At 31.9% G+C, this 22,065-nt stretch overlaps 1 protein-coding gene across 1 annotated transcript in view; it reads right to left on the bottom strand.

Moving 5' to 3' along the window:
* The window catches only part of LOC127706646 (uncharacterized), a 28,224-nt gene extending 6,367 nt beyond the window's left edge, over positions 1–21,857 (bottom strand). The window contains exons 1-7 of the mRNA XM_052211301.1: positions 21,694–21,857; positions 17,243–17,407; positions 15,314–15,450; positions 14,824–15,005; positions 13,914–14,061; positions 8,572–8,736; positions 1,603–1,659 (exon numbers count right to left, since the gene is read on the bottom strand). Of these exons, the coding sequence (XP_052067261.1) occupies positions 1,603–1,659; positions 8,572–8,736; positions 13,914–14,061; positions 14,824–15,005; positions 15,314–15,450; positions 17,243–17,407; positions 21,694–21,821 (982 nt within the window). The 5' untranslated portion in view covers positions 21,822–21,857. The remainder of the gene's footprint in view (positions 1–1,602; positions 1,660–8,571; positions 8,737–13,913; positions 14,062–14,823; positions 15,006–15,313; positions 15,451–17,242; positions 17,408–21,693) is intronic.
* Positions 21,858–22,065: the final 208 nt, after the last annotated feature.

Below are 22,065 nucleotides of genomic sequence, written 5' to 3'. Positions count from 1 at the left end.
TGGTTAAAAACTGTAAAAATTGATGACACAAAATTGGAGCCGTTGTTTGAAAATTTTGCTTGTTAGTCCAAAGTCTGTGAAATTCGGAAATTATTCCTAAAACAATTTTTTAAAAACAGCTGCACGACTTATGTGCACATTTTTCTGCTTCAATGAGCAATTCTAAAGTATCAAGACGTCTATTAACAGTATTGAGAATCATCATCAACTTCGATTAATGTTATTAAAATGTACTGTATGGTATTGCAGAAAAGTAGGATAAAATTTAGTTGCAAAATAAAAATTATAAAAATAGGAAAACAAAACACTGAAATAATTATTTAATTTATGAATGTGTATTAATAATATCAACAGTACCAATATTACTACAACAGATGTGAATTTCGACAATTAATACCTCTTTAGTGATTCTCAGACCCAAAATATTTAAATATCCAAAACCTGATGTAGAAACATTGAAGGGTTGATCAAACCAAAAAAGATCTGAATTACAACAAAATCCAGACAAAGGAATCAGATCTTTCCATGAGGGAGATATATTTCTTAATTCAAACGATTTCCTAAATTTTAAAACTGCAAATTTCAATCAGAAATTTCTTTCTTTCATGCCAGTTCAAATATATTATATCAAGTCTCTTATATGAAACATGCTTTTTGCAGTATTTGATCAAATGATCATATGAGTGCCAATGGTATTTCCAAAAAAACAGGAAAAATCCAGTACAAATTACAAGGAAATATCATACGAAAACTATTTAGACTTCAGGAAAGCTTCCCCCCCTTTTCTGCTGCATTATTTTTATGTTTTAGCGTATACAATTGTCAGTTAAAGCATGCATCATAAGAACATAATTGATTATATCATATTAACTGTTTATTGAATAAGTATATATTGGATTAATATAAGTTCTAACTTGGTCTCTCATAACTCTTTATAGAGTGGCTCTTGTTAACTTGTTTTATAATGCTGTATATTTGATGTGTTACAAGTGGTGAGACTTTAATACAGTATTTGTCTTGTCTTTGATAATCTTAGTATGATTAATTGAAATGCGTGACTGTGAAAAGATCAGCAAACAGTGATTATGCTTAATTGTTGTTAATTGGTGATATTAACAGGACAATTAAAGATTAAAGAGTATCGAAGATAAAATTTTGTACAAAACAAAATATGGAAACTTTTCTGATGGAGTAAAAAGTATGCAAGAATATTGTTTTTAAACCAAAAAATGTTCATTCGTAAAGAAATCTTTCAAACCAGTTATATAGATTGTGTTTATTAGCTATTGAAAACATATATCATTTGATTCATGAATGCAAAATGACAAACATATTCATATCAGTTGTAATGATTTATTGGTGAAGATGCTGAACAGCTGAAAGTCATACAGAATGTTACTATTTGTATTTTACTACAATTCATAATTTCATTATAAACTACTCATATTAGATTGTTTGTTATATCTATGTTGATATATTTTGTGAAATTTATTTGTACAATGCTGGATATGTAGTAGATTACACAAACTGTTCTGTGTATATAAACTAGTATCACGAAAGGATTTTTTCAAAAACCAGTGTTCCATGTGTTCAACAACTTACCGTATTTTTTCTGATAACATTGTAAGTACTTTTCAATAGAACATGTCTCGATTATATCTGAAATATTTCAATATGTTAGAACTAAAGCATAACACACACACACACACACACACATAAATTACCTAAAGTTGTGTTTATTATAATTAAAAAAACAACTTAATACTTCCTGTACATTTAATACAAAGGTAAGCTATGCTTTTCAACATTTCTATTTTCTTATTCAAAATATAGTGAAAGTCATAGATACTTATACATGTGATGCATTATTTTAGGTAAAAAATTCTGACCAAGATTAATTTTATCTAAGTATAAAATTTTCTAAGGAATAATCTTTTTGTTTAGATCAATCAAAAGCTGAAAATTTCCAAGGAATCAAATGGACTCAACCCTTCCAGTTACTTTCCTTTGGTAAATAACACAAACTGTTCTGTGCATATAAACAAATAAATATATCTATAATGTAACTTAATTGGACATTTCATGGTTTTTATGTCATGAAAATAAAAAAATTCGTAAGGGTTCCGCGGAACCCAGTGTCTCGCCTACTTTTTCTGTTAATCGCAGGCTCAACAAAAATGAGGAAGTCAATCAATAAAAATATTCCTCTTGATACTATCTTTTGATTGAAAGAAGCTTCTGTCCAAGTTTGGTAAAAATCCAGGATAGTTTATGAATCTAATAAATGTTTAAAAACTTTAACTGCAGACTGAATGTAAAGTTAACTGGAAGAAAACAAAATTTCCTTCTAGATACTAGCATTTGATCATAAACAAGCTTCTGTCCAAGTTTGGTACAAATCCAAAATAGTATAAGAAAGTTATTAAAATTTTAAAAACTTTAACCACAGAGTGAATATGTTGTTTCCTGGCAGAAAATCTAAGTCCATTTAAAAGTAAAATATGGAAAAAATGGATTTATTTTTTTACAAAATTTCCTTCTAGATACTAGCTTTTGATCATAAACAAGCTTCTGTCCAAGTTTGGTACATTCCCAGGATAGTTTAAGAAAGTTATTAAAATTTTAAAAACTTTAACCACAGAGTGAATGTAATATTTCCCAGCAGAAAAACTAAGTCCATTTATAAGTAAAATACGGAAAAAATGGAATTTTATTTTTACAAAATTTACTTCTGGATACTATCTTATGATCATAAACAAGCTTCTGTCCAAGTTTGGTAGAAATCCAGAATAGTTTAAGAAAGTTATTAAAATTTCAAAAACTTTAACCACAGAGTGAATATTTGTGGACGCCGCCGACGACAACGACGACGACGACGACGACGACGACGCCGACGGAATGTAGGATCGCTATGTCTCGCTTTTTCGACTAAAGTCGAAGGCTCGACAAAAAGAAGACATATATATATATATATATTGGACTTTGGTGGATAGTTGTCTCTATGGTAATCATACCACATCTCCAAAGTTTTACATAGGATTGTAAGGAAATGTTTATACACTCCGAGTTTTTATCTACAAGTATATGTTCTTGTACTCTTAGGAAAAGTGTTGAATTATATTAAATAGTTTATTTGATTTTCACTTCAATCATATCACCATGAAGGTTCCTTGTGTAGTGGAATGACTTTGTACCAAAAGCGCGGAAGTTTATTTTTGGTCGTCATATAGCTGACAGCGTTAGAAAAAGCTTCACAATATCAGAAAACCAGTGTTTTTTTATTATATTGCCAGGCAACTTTATGAAATAACATCGGTTTCAATAAGTCTGATACTTTAACTTTAGCTTTAACGGATGCCATTATGATTTGGTTGACCTTTATTGATTATCTGTGCTAAAAATGAGTACCGATATGTTAAACTTGTTGTAGCTACAGTCTCGTCCTCTATCCCTTGTTGTAACACGATGGATATTACTAGTGGAGCAGGAACTGATCTCACTTTCGGAGCACATGAGTTCACATCCCCTCTTTTTTGTGGGGTTCATGTTGCTCAATCTTTTATTTTCTTCGTCGTAATTTGTGGACTGTTTGTTTGACTTTTTTTCTTTTTATTTTTTGCCATAGAGTTGAGGGGGGTCGGACCTTTATCGGGACTCCGGGATCGGTTGTTTTTAAGCTCGGGATTTCGGGATTGATCCTTTCGGGATCCGGGAATTCTTTTTTCGAATTTCGGTATGCCGGGATTTAAATTTTTTTAAATTCGGGACCTCAGGATTTCATGTTTTTATGCCCAGGATTTCGGGATCAGGACCCCTACAACCCCCCCCCCCCCCCCCCCCCCCTCAGGGTTGTCTGTTTTTATTCTTCTTATGGATTTTGATTCCTCTTTGTATCTTCTATCTCTTTTTGAATAGCACTACAAACAAAACAAAAATACAAAAACTGGGTCAAACCTAATGCAGTAAAACCATGCAAAAATAAAATGCTCCGCTGGGCGCAGCTTGATACGACGCAGAGGTCGAACCCTGAACAGTTGGGGCAAGTATGGACACAACATTCAAGCTTGATACAGTACTGAATTTGGATTGTAATTAAATATTTGACACAGCATAGGTTTCTGACACAGAATGAATGTGGTCTAAGAACTTAAAAATTTTTAATTTACCTATTCAACCCATATCATTATTGTTTGCTTTTATATATAAATCAGAAATAACCAATTTAAAATGGAAAATTTTAAAGAAAAAAAAAATACCTCCCCTAAATTTTTTGAACCCACTTATGATTCATCACCCCCAAACTCAATCCCAGCCTTCCCTTTGTGGTATGGTACCTTGCAGTACAATTTCAGAGAGATCCATACACTTGAACACAAGTTATTGTCTGGAAACTAGAAACATGCTTGTTTTTAGGACCCTTTTTGGCCCCAAATTCCTAAACTTTTAAGGCAATTACCCCCAAACGCAAACCCAGCATTCCTTTTAAGATATTGAACCTTGTAGTACAATTTCATAAAGATCCATACACTTACCAGTGTTCTCCCCAGGATTTTTGGATAGCACCAGGGTAACGCGTGTGGACAGCTTGGTGAAATATTTCATACAATCAGTTGTGTCGCGTCGTGTCGGGTCGCGTCGCTTAGCTCTATTTCTAGTTACTGTAGTTTTTATGTCTCTTGTTTTGTTTTAATACTGTGGCATTGTGTTATGTAGACATTGAGTCAGAAAATTATTGGTAAAAAAGAAGTAAATCAAATAACAGTTTGTTTACTTTAATATTTTTTTAAAATAAATAAATTATGATTCATAATAAAATATTCATCTGAATTTAAAGTAATTAAATCTTTTATAAAATCCAAAATCAATAAAAATAAAATATCATTCAAAAGAGAACAAAAATGTTTAATTTAAAAAAACTTTCTAGTTTCTAGAAAGAAAGTTGTTGTATGTGAAAGGATTCCTGTCATAAGAAGATATAAAATTAATAAGAACATTTGCAAATATTGTTTTATTATTTGAACCAGTTTCTATCTTAGATTTTAATAAAAAGAAATTTTTCATAAATTTAGAACATTTTGCCATAGATTTCATGTAAATATTAACCTTTCTTGTCTTTGGTGATAATCAAACATAGATACAGACTTAATACTGCACTGAAATCTAAATCTTTATTTGTCATGAACCATTTAAAAAAAAAAATTCTAAATCTATAAATTTATCTTTGGTCTATAGATCTATAAGTAACCATATTCAATGTCAACAACTAAGTCTCCCTATTTTTCCGCCTAAATGACAGGAAGTAGATATAAATAGATTTAACATGTGCTTATGGATAAAATTTGCAAGATTGCTTCTGTTATTCATTAATTATGGATATAGATATCCAGTTTGAAGGTACAGTCATGCATTTTATTTATAAAATAGAATAGATTGCAATTAATTGTAAATAAACTTGAATATTCTACGTGAACTATAAACTGGGTCATGTGATATGTACAGACAGATACTACAGTTTGAAACCCGACTATCATGCAATAACTATGCCATAATTAAAGATAATATTGGCCATGGTTTAATCAGAGACATATAATACTATAATAAAAGAATTGAGAAATGTATAATTGTCAATTATACGTAATGAGCCACCTTTATGATGTACAAAAAATGTACCTATCGGGTCAAGACACTGTTTGTGTACAAAGTATTTGCCGACTTGTCACAGGTCAGTGCTTGGGTGGTGAGTGAAGCCATAAAATAGTTATCTGTGATCATAAAGTTATGAACTCTTAATTAAAACACAAAAGAATCATGTAACAAGTGTTAATAACATCGATTAAATCCAATCAACAAGGTTAACCTCATAAGGTAAATTGATCACGTGATGTAAACAATCTGTGTTGAACTGGTTTGAACTGGTCAAATTTCACCTGGAATTGTATACCGCACGGAAAAGATTTAACAAGTCGTTTAAAACTTTACCGATTTACAATTTTTTAACTGAAAATTTTAGCACCACGGAGAAAAATAATACATCCCGGTAAGAACAATACCACCACTGTAAAAAATTATACATCGCGAGCCCGCGGTCCTTTAAGGGCCTGGGGAGAACACTGCTAACACACAAGTTATTGTCCTGAAACTAGAAAAATGCTTGTTTTTTGGCCCCTAATTCCTTAACTTTTGAGGCAATTACCCCCAAAATCAATCCCAGCCTTCCCTTTGTGGTATTGTACCTTGCAGTACAATTTCAGAGAGATCCATACACTTGAACACAAGTTATTGTCTGGAAACTAGAAAAATGCTTGTTTTTAGGACCCTTTTTGGCCCCAAATTCCTAAACTTTTAAGGCAATTACCCCCAAACTCAAACCCAGCTTTCCTTTTGAGATATGGAACCTTGAAGTACAATTTCATAAAGATCCATACACTTACACACAAGTTATTGTCCTGAAATTAGAACAAGTGTGCACACGCTGAAATGTCTCGCCTTCTTTACTAATCATTGATATTATGTTGATAGTCCTAAATATAAAGCTTTATTACAACTGTCACATAAACTTAACACTAACCAAGAAAACTAAACACTGACCAATGAACCATGAAAATGAGGTCAAGGTCAGATGAACCATGCCAGGCAGACATGTACAGTTAACAATTCTTCCATATAACAAATATAGTTGACCTATTGCTTATAGTTTAAGAAAAACAGACCAAAACACAAAAACTTAACACTGAGCAATGAACCGTGTAAATGAGGTCAAGTTCATATAAAACTGCGCGACTGACATATAGATCATAAAATATTTCCATACACCAAATATAGTATTAGAAAAAAAGACCAAAACTCAAAAACTTAACTTTGACCACTGAACCATGAAAACGAGGTCAAGGTCAGATGACACCTGCCAGCTAGACATGTACACCTTACAATCATTTCATACACCAAATATAGCAGACCTATTGCATACAGTATAAGAAAAACAGACCAAAACACAAAAACTTAACTATAACCACTGAACCATGAAAATGAGGTCAAGGTCAGATGACACCTGCCAGTTGGACATGTACACCTTACAGTCCTTCCATACACCGAATATACTAGACCTATTGCTTATAGTATCTGAGATATGGACTTGACCACCAAAACTTAACCTTGTTCACTGATCCATGAAATGAGGTCGAGGTCAAGTGAAAACTGTCTGACGGGCATGAGGACCTTGCAAGGTATGCACATACCAAATATAGTTATCCTACTACTTATAATAAGAGAGAATTTAACATTACAAAAAATGTTAACTTTTTTTTCAAGTAGTCACTGAACCATGAAAATGAGGTCAAGGACATTGGACATGTGACTAACGGAAACTTCGTAACATGAGGCATCCATATACAAAGTATGAAGCATCTAGGTCTTCTACCTTCTAAAATATAAAGCTTTTAAGAAGTTAGCTAACGCCAACGCCGCCGGATCACTATCCCTATGTCGAGCTTTCTGCAACAAAAGTCGCAGGCTCGACAAAAATGCTTGTATTTTGCCCCTTTTTGGCCCCTAATTCCTAAACTTTTGAGGCAATTACCCCCAAAATCAATCCCAGCCTTCCCTTTGTGGTATGGTACCTTGCAGTACAATTTCAGAGAGATCCATACACTTGAACACAAGTTATTGTCTGGAAACTAGAAAAATGCTTGTTTTTAGGCCCCTTTTTCCTAAACCTTTTGGGCAATTACCCCCAAACTCAAACCCAGCTTTCCCTTTGTGATATGGAACCTTGTAGTTTAATTTCATAAAGATCTATACACTTACACACAAGTTATTATCAAGAAACTAGAAAAATGCTTGTTTTTTGCCCATTTTTTGGCCCCTTATTCCTAAAATTTTGAGGCAATTACCCCCAAAATCAATCCCAGCATTCCCGTTGTGATATGGAACCTTGTGGTACAATGTCAGAGAGATCCATACACTAACACACAAGTTATGTCTGGAAGTTACAAAAATGCTTATTTATGGCCCCTTTTTGGCCCCTAATTCCTTAACTGTTGGTACCATAACCCCCAAAATCAATCCCAACCTTCCTTTTGTGGTATTGAACCTTATGGTAAAATTTCATGGAGATCCATGCACATAAACTAAAGTTAGAGTGCGAAAACCAATATGTCTTCGGACGATGACAACGCCAACGTCATACCAATATAGGACCAAAAATTTTTTTATTTTTGCGGTCGTATAAAAAGGTGAATGCACTTTACAACTACGAAATATATTTAACAACGTTGAATATAAAAAAAAAATCACACTAGAAGTTGTCTGTTGATGCCTATTTAATCATCCTTGAAGACATTTCCAATTCAAAAAAACAAAAAATCCTTTGTATATAGGTAATTAATTCCGAGTGATTCTTGTGGTCTATAATGTGCTTCTGTTAACAGACTATCCCACTTTCAAATAAATGTGAATGCAGTCACAACAACAAAAATTTCCAAGCATATTTCATAGAAATATGATAGTAGTAAAGGTAATTGAATAAAAGTATGAAGAACTTTCACATGCATATCTGTTTGCTAACCCATTTACCTTGAACATGTTTTCCAGAAGACGCATGCACAGGGGAGTCTGCCGGTACAAAATCTGGTTCCTCATCTTCTTCATAATCTTCATCATCAGTATAGTTGTAATTATCAGACGACTGGAAGGATTTCATGCTGTTAAAGACATACTCGGGTGGTGTTTTCGGTTTTTCTAAAGGAAAAATTAGTAAATTATAGAAATCTGAAAAAAAAAACTGTTTAAAAGACTTCAAGTGAAATTGCAAAATTACCTTACTCTCTTAATTTTGTTAATAGGATGAAAGCTACTCTAATTTATTGTCTTATCAAATTTAAATTCGTATTAAGGTAGATGGGGTGTCTAAATTATAATCCATAGAATTTTTTAATAATTTGTCAAAATGTAGTTTATATCAAGCTTTTTAATAAAAAATGATAAAAAGAATGGGTCACGGGGCTTATTTTCACGCTACAGGTTGTTCAAAATTAACAGATTTTGTATAGATTATGCATGGAAAACCCAATTTTCTGCCATAAAACGAAATCTACACCATAGAATTTTGAGATAAAATATGAGAAGATAGCTTTAATAGTATGCTTTCAGATAAGAAAAAGAAAAAATGGGGTCACTGGACCTGTTTTCTTGCTACAAAATAAAATAGGTAAATTCCTAACACATTCTATTGTAATAAAAGTACCTTCATCTGAATTATCTGCCCTTACATTTGAGTTGCCTCCCCTTATGTGGCAAAGTTGGAAAAAATTGAATCAAACAAAAGTTTTCTGTTTTTTGTAAAATACAACCATAAATATGAATAAACATGTCATTTTCTATATTGAAATGAAAATTCTTACACATGAATTACCTACTACTCTCAAAATTTGCACATTCTATTAAAGATCTAGACCATTGTTTTCAGGTATTCAAAATCCAAGATGGAGGAAGACACCCTATCTACCTTAAAGAAGTACTTATTGTTACAGACAAATTATATGCTTATAATTTTTGTTTTATTATGCCCCGCCTATGACAGCACTGGGGTATTATGTTCTCTGGTATGCATATCCGTTAGTACATTCGTCCAATAACAGGTTAATGTTTTGGTTGAGGTAGTTTACAATAAAATAGTGATAATATCAACTGAATTGAAACTTGGTAAAATGTTCATTATTGATGCGAAAGTTTTAAATTATTTGCCAAATTAAGGGCATACGATACAGTAGAGATCCCTCGTTGATTTTTTCTTCGAAATTTTGGTAGAAGGTCAATTTTAATGTGTACTTTTGAAATGTGCAAAGAAAAATGTACCTTCATGACTTACTTTTTGAGATAATTTGGTTTGAAATTTGCATATTTGAAGGAAAAACACTGAAATTGCATAAATAAGGACTTTTAAGGAAAGTAACAATACTTTTGAACGAACAGTCATAATTTAACCGGGTTTTTTGTAAAATGTTCCTTTGAACCACGGCATCAAAATGCTGTAACAAGTTTAAGGTTTAACTTAATTTTTGTTTTTTAAATTATATTACTATTAGTGAAATAAAGAAATTGACAATATTTTTGCGTCTATTCAGAAGTGCAGAAAAAATTTGATCTTTGATTTTTTCTTAAAATTTTGGCGGAGCGTCCCTGAAACAGTCCTTGATTGATTGCAAAAGAAAAAAATGGGGGTCCATGTGCTTGTTTTCTCAATAAAAGCAATAAACCATGATTTTTAATGGCAAACGGGACGTTTGCCAATAAGGCGCTAAATTACGTTGAAATAAGTTTTAATCGCAACAACGTCGTGAAATCTTTCCCATCGTTCACGACTATGTTGTCAAGTTCAGTGGTATAGCCAAGGTTTTTTTTTTCAAAAAATCAATGATATTTATCATCAATATTTATAAAGATAGTTACTCGTAAAGTAGCATAAACTATTCGCCAAACCTTTATGAATTGTTACGAAACTTGGATAGAAAAAGCATTTTAGTAAATTACTTTTAAAAAAAAATGACCGGAAACAAAAAAAAAAATAAATCTAATAAAAAAAAAAATTTGCATCTCTGTCCGAAATTAGTCCTACATTTCATGTAGACAACACAGCTTGAGCATACATATAATTATTCAAAAGGCCCCGACATGACAAACAGTTATAAATTACAAAAAAAAAGTAAATGGGATAATATAAAAATAAGGACATTTGGTATGAGACAACTTTATCAATCATAGTTCAAATGACGAAGATAAACACAATTAAAGGTCACCGTACGGCCTTCGACACACAAAAAAGCCACATTTATTTCGTATTTGTCTCATCTCAATATATATATATAGTCCATTGCGGTGTAGTATAATATTTCATAGGAAGTACAGCAGACGATTTTAGAGCATACCATTGCATGATTCTGTATCAATAGATAGGTTACCTTAGCTTGTATTCAGGCAGGGTATTTTTTTATTACGGTACATATTTGTCTGTATTATACCTCCAATCTAGCGTTGGGTGCAACACCATTGTTTGTCCTTCCATCCGGTGGTCCAACAAATTTTTGTTTCTTATCTGATAAACTACCTTACGGTAAGACTTCGTATTTGGTCAGTAGCTTAACGACAGTGAGTTGCAACTTGTAAACACTTTTCTTGTCTGTCAGATACCTAATTCCGGTGTGCCGATACTTCGATTGTTTTCTCTCAATATGTACATAGGGGATAAGTTTAGCGCATGAACGGGTGCGTCTTTGTTTTGGTCTGTAATACGTATGGGGCTCATAACTGTGTTTACTTAACTGAGAGTTATTCTTCATACACATATAAATATTCCACTGGGTTAGTTCTAAAAATGCCGTTAAACTTTTTAATGTACCTATTCAAAGTCAGGAACAGTATGAGGCGTTGTCTTTATTTCTTATGTTATTTTAACATTTTGTTGATAGTCTGTTTCATTTATCTGTACAATTGTCATACGATTTAGAGCTTGCCAAATGGTGTATATATAGATACTATATTATGGTCAAGACAGTACGTTGAATTATTTATTGGGCTTTTTGTGTAGTTGGGTTTCTGTCTCCTTGACGTATTATTCTATTTACATATCTTTTATTCATTTCCTATATGAAATAAAACACATACAAAACTATGACTGTGGATTTGATTTTTTTTCACATTTCAAGTAATAATTGTTGACTTCATTACTAATGAATAGATATTACAATTTTCGTGATATGGTCAATTTTTTTAGCAGGTGCCTTTTTCAAATTCACGCAATCGGATTATGACGTCAGTGGATTTTTCCGCAAATGTGACTACATCTAAAGCGACGTCACAAAATTCTTTTAAGAAACATCGCGAAATTACAACGTTCTGATTAACAACATCGCGAACACAACACGAAAAGTTTTGAAAACGTTATTATCTGCCCTTGCTACTGTATCGTATGCCCTTAAGGTTTGAACCCAATTAAATGTTTCACTGAACATGGCAGTGAGATAGTGTGAAACCATTACATTTCAGTTTAAATTCTTTGGTTGAGGTAGTTTATAATAAAGTTGTAGTCGCATTGACTTGAAAACTTAGTACAAGTGTTCTTCCTGGTGTGAACATTTTGAATTGTATGCCTTATATTACAGTATGAACCCGATTTTACAGTTTACAAGATCTAGATTATAAGCCTAGTATCTTTGATGAGTTTTTACAATGTGATTGTGCCAAAGGAACTTGGTTTTCTATGGACAAATATTCTTGTTTTGTTTTTCATTGTGTGTTTTTTGTTTGTCTTGTCAGTTCATTGTTTTGTTTGTTTTTTTAGGTGAGGGTTATTTTTTTGTGTTTTCTTGGTTTCTTCTTGCTAGATGGGGTTTTTATGCTGTTTGTTTTTTCAGTGAGTTGTGGCTTAGATTAATAAGACCCTCATTTTAATTGTATATATATGTATAGATAAGTTTTTGTTGTTGATGTTCGGGTTTTTTACGACATGCTTTTTTTTTATATGCCATTTTGTAGTTTCAGAGTTGGGGCTCATCTAGTTAAAGTATTAAAGATATATACTTTAAGATGGCTAATAGTAGATTTTTCTATTGATAGTGAAAATGCTTGTGAAGCTTAAGGTTTCCTGAATAATCTTGTTATTTTTATTTAGGATCCAGATTTATCTTTATGTTGACTATGTTACTAAGAGATGTGAGAATAAAAATAAAATCGACCGTCTTTGTGTTCAACAGGCCATCATTCCTAGTTACAATACACAAAGTAATAAGCTGTGTCCATGACAACCAGAAATAAGACCATACATGAACATGCTTATGTGCCATGTTGACCTATTATGATTTCTAGTAAATTTGTTCCTGTGTTGTTGATTTTTTTAACATTATTTATTATTATTTTAATTTTTCTGCTAGTTAAACAGCATATGTAATGAAGAAGTTTATATGGTCAGCAACACAAACGACAATATAGTTGAAGTACAAAAGGAATAGGATTGTCCATTTTCTGACCCGGGCCTATCTGTTACAAAAATTCAAAATTGATAATAATTGACTTCACCTTTTTTGTTGAAGTTCACCTTTTTTGTTGAAGTCTCTGTTAGATTAGTATGTTTGTTTGAATGTTTTAGTCAGTTGTGTTGTATGTCTGTGATGTATGTTTACACAGTTTTGACTGCTGATCCGAATTGTTGTCACATTAACCTATGTCTGTATGGGTTGCTTACCCAATTTTGTCAATATAACGGAACTAAAAAAAACTGTCATACAAGTGGGAAGTTTAGCTAGCTATAAAACCAGGTTTAATCCACAATTGTCTTCGAAACATGCAGGCCTCAACCAAGCCAGGATTATGGCAGTTGTTTTTTTCACTTGCATTTATTGATTGCGTTTGATTTTGTCAGCTTTTATGGACTTCCCCTTTTTGAATTTGCCTTGAAGTTCAGTATTTTTGTTGTACTTTTTTATATATACATATAAATTTATCTCTCTTCATGATCGTAAAAAATTATATGTCTGTGTCAGATAGCCAATTTGATTAAAATACAGACCGTGTCAACGCTTCTCTTATATATAGGCATAGACACAGCGACCATATTTTAATCAAATTGTCAGATATATTTTATCAAAATTTTCAAATTCTTTGATCTGTATTTTCATTGTCAATAACGAGTGAAAATGTCAAGATTGGTTCCTCTTCACATGAAGAGAAAAAAAATATTATTAGGTTTTTTACTTTTTCACAAAATTCACAAAATGAAATAGAAAGTATTTTATTGAGTATGATTTGTTGACACGAGCCCAAGGGTCAAGAAACGGTCATATTTGCCAGTCATGACCTAAACTGAAAGCCCCAAATTGTTTATCCCCAAATTCAGAATTGCAATGCACAAGTACTTGGCTTACCTTTTGGTATCAGGTAATTTTTACAACTACAGTTTTGTTCAGCAACTCTACTTAAACATTCAAATAAACAGTCATCCTTTGTATACTCTCTGCTGTAATTGAGAGGTTTATCCTTGCAATTCCCAAAAGGTTTTCTTAAACTCTTGATCTGCAATAAAAAAAAGTATAATTATTTTTAAATTAACCAGTCAAGACAGATTCTCTGTAATAATACAAATGACACAGAATTATTGATTTATTGTCTTTCCTTCATGTAATTAGTTATAAATTGATTTTTTGTCAGCTAACTTGGGCTAAAGGTAATGTGGCCTTGTCATATACCGTTTGTTACATACATGTTTTTCTTCTTTTTCGTTATTTATTTATATCTTCATTGCTGTTTTTCTTCTGGTTATCAATATATTTTATCAAAAGACACAAGAATATCATAATTATTATCTTGCATGCATGCCAGTGATATTTACCTGGGATCAAGCTTGTAATTAATAAGTCTACAAGTATGTCATTAAGTATAATATTTACATAAGCAATGAGCAATGTAAATGAAATAATCAGTCAAAATGTTGGTTAATAGATAAGGTCATTGATATTCATATTACAACTGTACTATTACTAAAGATTTCTCTGAATTATTTTGAGTGGAGGCATTCGAAATACTTATGGTTGTTTAAAATATTTGCAATAATGATAAAGATGTTTAACTGCTACTAAATAAGAACAAGTTTTTTTATCGGACTCGTTTAAAGGGTAGCAAAGTCTTAGAGGTCTGACAGTTATTGTTCCTAAATAACATGATGTTTAATTTCGAGGAATTACAAATGTTGTATATTATCGTTATTGAATTAAACTTCCTGTTTATACCAGTATTGAATGCTGTTTGTATTAAGTGGGTGGATTATCGTGAACTTACGACTGTCAGATCTACTCCTATCATAGCATACGAATATGTTGGAACAGAAATCCCAAGTTCCTTCACTCTTGGTATGTCGGTGTCATGATGGGCCAGCACTTTAATGCCAGAAGCGATATTTGGACCGTCCATATGTTCATATTGCTCTGTATTCAAAACTAATTTCAAGCCGTTATCTGATCCTGTAAGAATTATCTTGAATATCATATAAAACGTGTGGTGCATAGGTATGATAAAAAAAATACAATAAAACCATGTGTTTTATCAGAAAAATTTGACTATTTTTGAGTAATTTCAAATTTACATCAATGTCTAGTAGAGTTCTCTAATAACTTTTCAGTCTTAAGTATAGCATTAAATCCATAATATCATCTGTTAACTGAATTATCTAAACAAGTGAATATATTTAAGGATAAAAAACACTGATTTAAAAAAAAAAATGAATGTTCAGTAAATAGGCTTATGTCACAGCAGTGGTGTACAAACATACCTGTGTGCCATGATCGCAATTCATGACGGTGTCTTAATTTAGAGTCTATGTCTGGCTTAAAGGTAAAACAAAGTCCTTGATCTGTTAATATAGTTTTAAAATCTTTAGCGCCACATTTTTTACCAGCAAAACTGCAACTATAAGTAAGATTGCATTTATTAATAATTTTACAGTTTTACACGAGAGTCCATTTATACATAATAGTTGTAGTGATTAAGTTATTCATAAAATAAATACAATGAATTTATCAAAAACAGTTACACAAAGAAATATTACAATAATGTCTTTTGCTCTAATTGTTGACACTATATGCTGTTTTAGTCTAGGAAAAACATGATGTATTTACAATTTGCTTTTGGCTTTGAAGTACCACTCACAAACAAGTTTAACTCCGCCACACTCTTTACTTCTTTATATGCCCATTCCAAGCCAGAGCCGGTGATTCGGTGGTTGTCGTTGGTTGCTACATGTATCTGTTACATTTGTTTTCGTATATTATTGAAGAATATATCAAGCCGTTGACTTTCACGTTTAAATTGTATCGCATTTTGTTATGATGGGACCTATTATAGATTACTGTATGATATAGGTGTTGCTCACTTGTTGAAGGCAGTACGTACTATGTCCTATTTAACATCCTTGTCCTTTGGTCTTTTATAGAAAGTTTTCTCAGTGGCAATTATGACGAATCTCCTTATTTTCATAATAATTAAATGTCCAAGAAATATCAGCTTTCTTGACTTTTTTAATTCTGTTTTAGAATAAGTGTCAAGCAAACAAAAATAGACGGATGTACAAGTACATGTCTAACCCAAAACATGATGAAACCGGTAACAATGTCAAAAAGACAGTTACAGTGGATACTAGATGAAAAAGTAAAATAACAAAAATACTGAACTCATGACTTGGTACAGGCATTTCCTTATGTAGAAAATGGTGGATTAAACCTGGTTTTAAAGTTAAAGCTAAACCTCTCACTTGTATTCATGTCCATTATATTGACAACAATGTGTAAACAGACACAATAGGTAAAAATGTCAAAAATAGGTGTACAACAGTTAACATTGTGTTATAATCGTAATCACTATAAAAAACAAACAAAGATGTCAACAAAGAAAAACAAAATGGCATATAGACAAAGCACATAAGCAAAAATGAAAGGCAAGAATACAAAAAATGACCATAGCAAAATAACATAATGGCGGGATGTACAATGTTTCCACAAGTTCGTTTTTTTTCATCAAATGACAACAAATACATATATACTGGATATAATGGTTTATTAGACATCACAAAGCATAAAATTTTAATTTTAAAAATGCTTTAAATGTCACAAACTACGATCTTGCTAAAAACTAAGTTTTTTAAAAATTTTAAATGGTAGACACAAAAAAACTGCTTCATTTGTAGAGAAGCAAAAAATACCACAGGGACATACAAAATCACAAGTCGAAAAAATCACAAGTCGAAAAACAAACTAACAAAGCCATATCAAAAAGCGAATAAGTTAATTGGACCAAATGTTTATATGATGCATGATGACGCGAATGAATTGGTGTTTAACATCCAGTGGCAAATGGTACATGCATTTATGGACGATAACATGTTAATGTGATATGAATATGAATGCTCTTTTGTACAAGACTGACACGTTAAGTCCGAACATGCTTTTTTACAATTAACAGTCCGCAGGAATACATGTCTAGCTACCTGATACATTTTTCTAATCCCGAGCTGAACAGTCTTTTGTATAACTTCTCATTAACGCTGCTTACTTAGCGGAGACGCAGCAAATAACAATATTAAAGTCTTTGGATTCACCCAGTTGGAATCGAACTCACGACCTCCAACACTTGAGACGAGAACGGATAAAAATAGTAATCTTATTTGAATTTATGGAATTTGCATTTTCATTACATAGCATTATACCTGTGTATCATATCTTCCTTTGTGTGACCTGTTTTTAAATACAATTCACTAAACGTCAGATTTGTAGCATTGTATTTATTCCAATCTATACCCGTTGATGTTCTTTTTGAGTTATACAATGTTTCTATAAAATCATACCAATTATGTTCGTCCGCTGCTGTTAGTCTGGAAGACATACACTATTATATTAGATATACTTGCTCAAAAGAAGAAATAAATATAAATGCATTGATTTGTGTAGAAAAAATGCTAGTGATGTTTTTCTAATACGAAATCATGATTATTATGAAAGCCCTCCAAACCAAAGAAAAGATTGCATTGTTGTAGAATGTTCACTCCCGTTATCTCATCTTCACTGGTTTTCAAAATCAGTACCAAATGTACCTTGCCTTGCCTCTGTTGTAGGATAATTGCAGAGAGTTTTCAACAAGTTGAATTTTAAATGATACCCGGCCGCCGCTATAAGTATTCGGTAAAAGGAATTTTTTTAGCAATGTATGTGAAAACAAATAACACTGTATAGGAAGCTCACATGAAGCTTAATTCCAAGTTTGAGAAAGCCTGGATTTTGAAGTTCCTGAAAAGAATGTGATGCTACCATATCTACTATGACGTTTCTAATTATTAGAGGTCAGTCTATTTAAAACGTATCCAAAGTATCAGATACGTTGACGTCTACGCATCTGGAGGAATATGCTTGAATAATCACCCCGATCGCGAGTATTACTCAATGTACTATTTTAAACAATGACGGGGATCAAAAACTTTGTGGCCACATCTGATTAATTTGCATCTGCTTTTTTCTGAATGCCTCCCTTAAATTTTGTGCCATATGGCATAGTGGTTAATTGGTTTGTTTCAATGTCATATGTCGTAAGTATGGGTAATAAATTTTGGCTTGATCTGCCACACAATCCCAATTTTCTGTTAGAGCTATTTTCCTAATGCTTGTAGTTTAAAGGTTTGGTTGGCTTGCTTGCTTTGTTTTTATAAATGTTTGCTCAAGCATTGTAATTAAGATTGACATCTGCAATCAATAGATGGGCGGGACTTCAACTTGTATACATTATACTCTGCATTATTCTTAACATCTAATAACATTTAAGTATAATGTATACAAGCTGAAGCCCCGCCTATCTATTGATTGCAGATGTCAATCTTAATTACAATTCTTTAGCAAACATTTATACAAACAAAGCAAGCAAGCCAACCAAACCTTTAAACTACAAGCATTAGGAAATGACTCTAATTGCAACGAAACAATAGATATTATTACTCTGAACGGAGTTTCCACTCGGTATATGTACAATATGACACGTCTCTTTATACAGTATTTTGACTGGGTTGATATAATTGTACTTTGAAAATTTCGTTATACACAGGCCTATAGAAAGGTCTTCAGGGTTATGTACCCTTTAATTGTTTCAATGCTAAACATGTAGAGATTTTATAGAAAATCCACAGCTTTTCTCCGTGTACTCTTATATTTGACAATTCTGTACTTAATAGATAGGGGATTACTGCATGCAGTGCTAGCAATGATTTACCTTGTAAAGATATTAGTTAAAACAAGTACTACAAACATGGACCAATTCAAGTACAACTTCTAGGATGCGCTCGACTTTAGTGACTCAGCACGAGGTTTTTTGGATTGTAAAGGTTGTTTAGGACTTTTTGTAAACAATAATTAAACGCTGGAACAACATGGATAATATCATGAATATAGTTAGTAATCTAGGTTTTAAATTTTATAACGAAAGTCTCTGTAATAAAGTCTTAGCTTGATTTGCCACAAAATCCATATTTTCTTTTAAATGCAATTAGACAATAATGTAATCTCTATGAACGACATTTCCCTCTGGTATATGTAAAAAATGGCACGTCTCTTTTAATCAGTATTTTTACTGTTTTGAAATAAGTACAATTTGAAAATTTCGTAATAAACAGGCTTACAGAAGGGCCATAAACCATAAACCTTAAAACTCTGTAGAATATGTTGGTTTTTGGAAAGTATATCTCCAGATAAGAAGACGTTTAAGGTTCATGTGGACCCTTTGGCTAAAATGACTGCATTTTCACCTCAAAATTAACTCTGAGTACAGACAAACCTGTGTATCTGGAAAAGTTATAAGGCATAGCATGCTCTAGATAAATAAAATTCAAATATATTTTGTTTTAGAAAATTAAAAACTTAAATTTTAAGGATTTTGCAGTGCACTTTTTTTCATTCCTCCAGAAGGTGGCAAAATAAACTAAGTTGTGAAAGAGGTTTGAGAACTTACCCACATGTAATAATTGAAGTCGACAATAGATATCTGACAATAATTTATGATTAAAACTGTGTACCTGAGTGGACCTTATCAAGTGAAACTCAACTGTTGGTTAATTTTATCATCTTCTGCAGGGACGAAAAAAAGTGCACTGCAAAATCCAGTAAAAGTTTTAAATTTTCTAAAACATACAATGCATTTGAATTTTATTTATCTAGGGCATGCTATGCCTTAAAACTTTTCCAGATGCACAGGTTTGAGTGTACTCAGAGTAAGTTTTGAGATAAGGGTCCACATGAACCTTAAAATTGACTGTCTTCTATGGTTCGAAATTTAAATGAGGCATTTAAAAATAAACAGGTGCAAATTAATCAGTTATGGCCACAAAGATAGATTCACGTTTATATTCTTTGGAAATTGTATATCAGTCAGGGGTACTACTTGTACAAGTAATTTTTTTTTACTTGAAGAAGTAATGTTAATATACTTATATAAGTAAATTTGTAGGATACTTATACAAGTGTATTTTATTTACTTGTATAGGTAAAAAAAAAATTGGCATAGTTATGTCCCTTAGACATTCCGATTTTTTTTCTTATACAAGTGAAAAAGTCATCCTATCTGACTTCTTTTCTTGAATTCTTAGGACTTCTTTGTTCTAATAGAATTTTAAATTGTCTGTCCTTTGCAGATGTCTTAACTAATCATTTAAGTGTAATTTCATGGACAATGAAAATCTCTTTTGTCTGTTATCTTCAGAACACTACTCATTTACAAGTCCCCAAGGAGCAATTTTTGTAGGCCTTGCACAAATACTTAGGATAAAAAACTATGAGCTAACCTGGGAAAGATCATTAAAGACATGTTTTTACATCTCATACATTGAGAATTTTTGTGGGATTGTAAAAAAAAATTACTTATACAAGTGAATTTTTGAGAAAATTAAGGGGAGATTATTCAAACATTATAATTAACTTATATAAGTATATTTTTTTACTTCTTCAAGTAAATAAAGATTACTTGTACAAGTAGTACCCTTGACTGTATATCGGGTAATACTCTCGATCGTGGTTATTATTTTAGCATATTCTCCCAGATGCGTATACGTCAACGTATCGGATACTTTGGATACGTTTTAAATTAACCAACCTCTAATAACATCAGATTGAGATGAAAATCTTCTTGATCTCGGGGAGTTGACAAAGTATAAAAGCGGTGATTGTTTCATTTTCTTTGGTGTTTCAGAAAAAAATATATAGTGTTACAATTTGAAATGATTTTAAGCGTGTTACTCGTACAAATGTACTCTACTTTAATTCCATTCACATAATTTGTGTTTTAACATTTTTAAGTCGTCATTTCGTTTAAAGTGTGCCCCGAAAGTGTGACAAAGCCTTAGAAGATGGAGGTGGAATCTTTACTTGTAGGTCTACGCAATATTTAATCAAAGTGAAATAATAAAGTAAATTGTTAAATTTAATCAGCTTACAACTGTTTAAAATATAATGTACGCTAATTATGTTTACTTTAGATTTTGCCCCTAGTTGATAGACAAGTTGTTTTTGGGTTAATTAATTTTGTAAAATTGGAGTGTTTTCAAGGTTAACAGTTATAGTAATCAATAAACTGATTAATTGATCTGTCAAATTATTTAGCAAGAGTGTCATTTTAAAATTTATTAATGATTTCGATACACATTTACATCAAATCTTTTAAAATTGAAAAAAGGTCCGGTTAACCGGTTAGCATTTTTGGTATTCGATATTCGGTCCTTCCAAAGGTTAACCGATTAACCATTGACAACACTAGTAAGAATATATAAGTATCCAATAAACAGGGAGAAATTGAGAGATGAATCTCAAAATGCATCACACAGTATAACATGCTCACATGAAGCTTGATACTAAATTTCAGAAAGATATCATTTGTAGTTCTTGAGAAAAAATTTCATGTGATAAACGAACAGACGGATGTAAACCAATATATCCCCCTTTTATTTGCTGGGGTAAAACAATAGTAGAACTATGATTGTTCAACTTAACTTTTACTTTAATAAACCATTGACACAGCCAGAAAATAATTTGGGAGATGTGAGGAAAATGAAAGAAGAACATTGTAATTTCAATGCTAAAAAACTTAAACTTATTTCTGTTCAAATCAATGAGTTTAACAAATACATACCTGAATGCATTCTGATTACAGATGGTAACTGATGGAAATATGAGTGAGGTATTGTGGTGGATCTTCACATTAACGTTTACTGGAGACTGTAGATAATACATCAGTCTGTCTGCCATATTGTATGTCATAATACTACCACAGAAAATTATTATGCAAATCCATAAAACTCTGCAATAACAAAACACATGAGATGAATTTATTAAATGAGAGAACAATCTTCTCTTTAATATTTAAGTCTACTTTTCGTACTTCTTTTTATAGTTATGGTCACCGGGCCTCGCATTTTGTGTTTCATTTTCAACATGATAACAAAACTGATGGAGAGGTTACACCTCACTTTGTCTGTTTTATTAAATTTGTTGTTTGGTTACA

The sequence above is a fragment of the Mytilus californianus genome, unplaced genomic scaffold (assembly GCF_021869535.1).
Source record: "Mytilus californianus isolate M0D057914Y unplaced genomic scaffold, xbMytCali1.0.p SCAF_6, whole genome shotgun sequence".
NCBI classification, from domain to species: Eukaryota; Metazoa; Mollusca; class Bivalvia; order Mytilida; family Mytilidae; genus Mytilus; species Mytilus californianus.
Note: the sequence above shows the minus strand (reverse complement) of the source record. Positions and strands in the feature narration are given on the sequence as shown.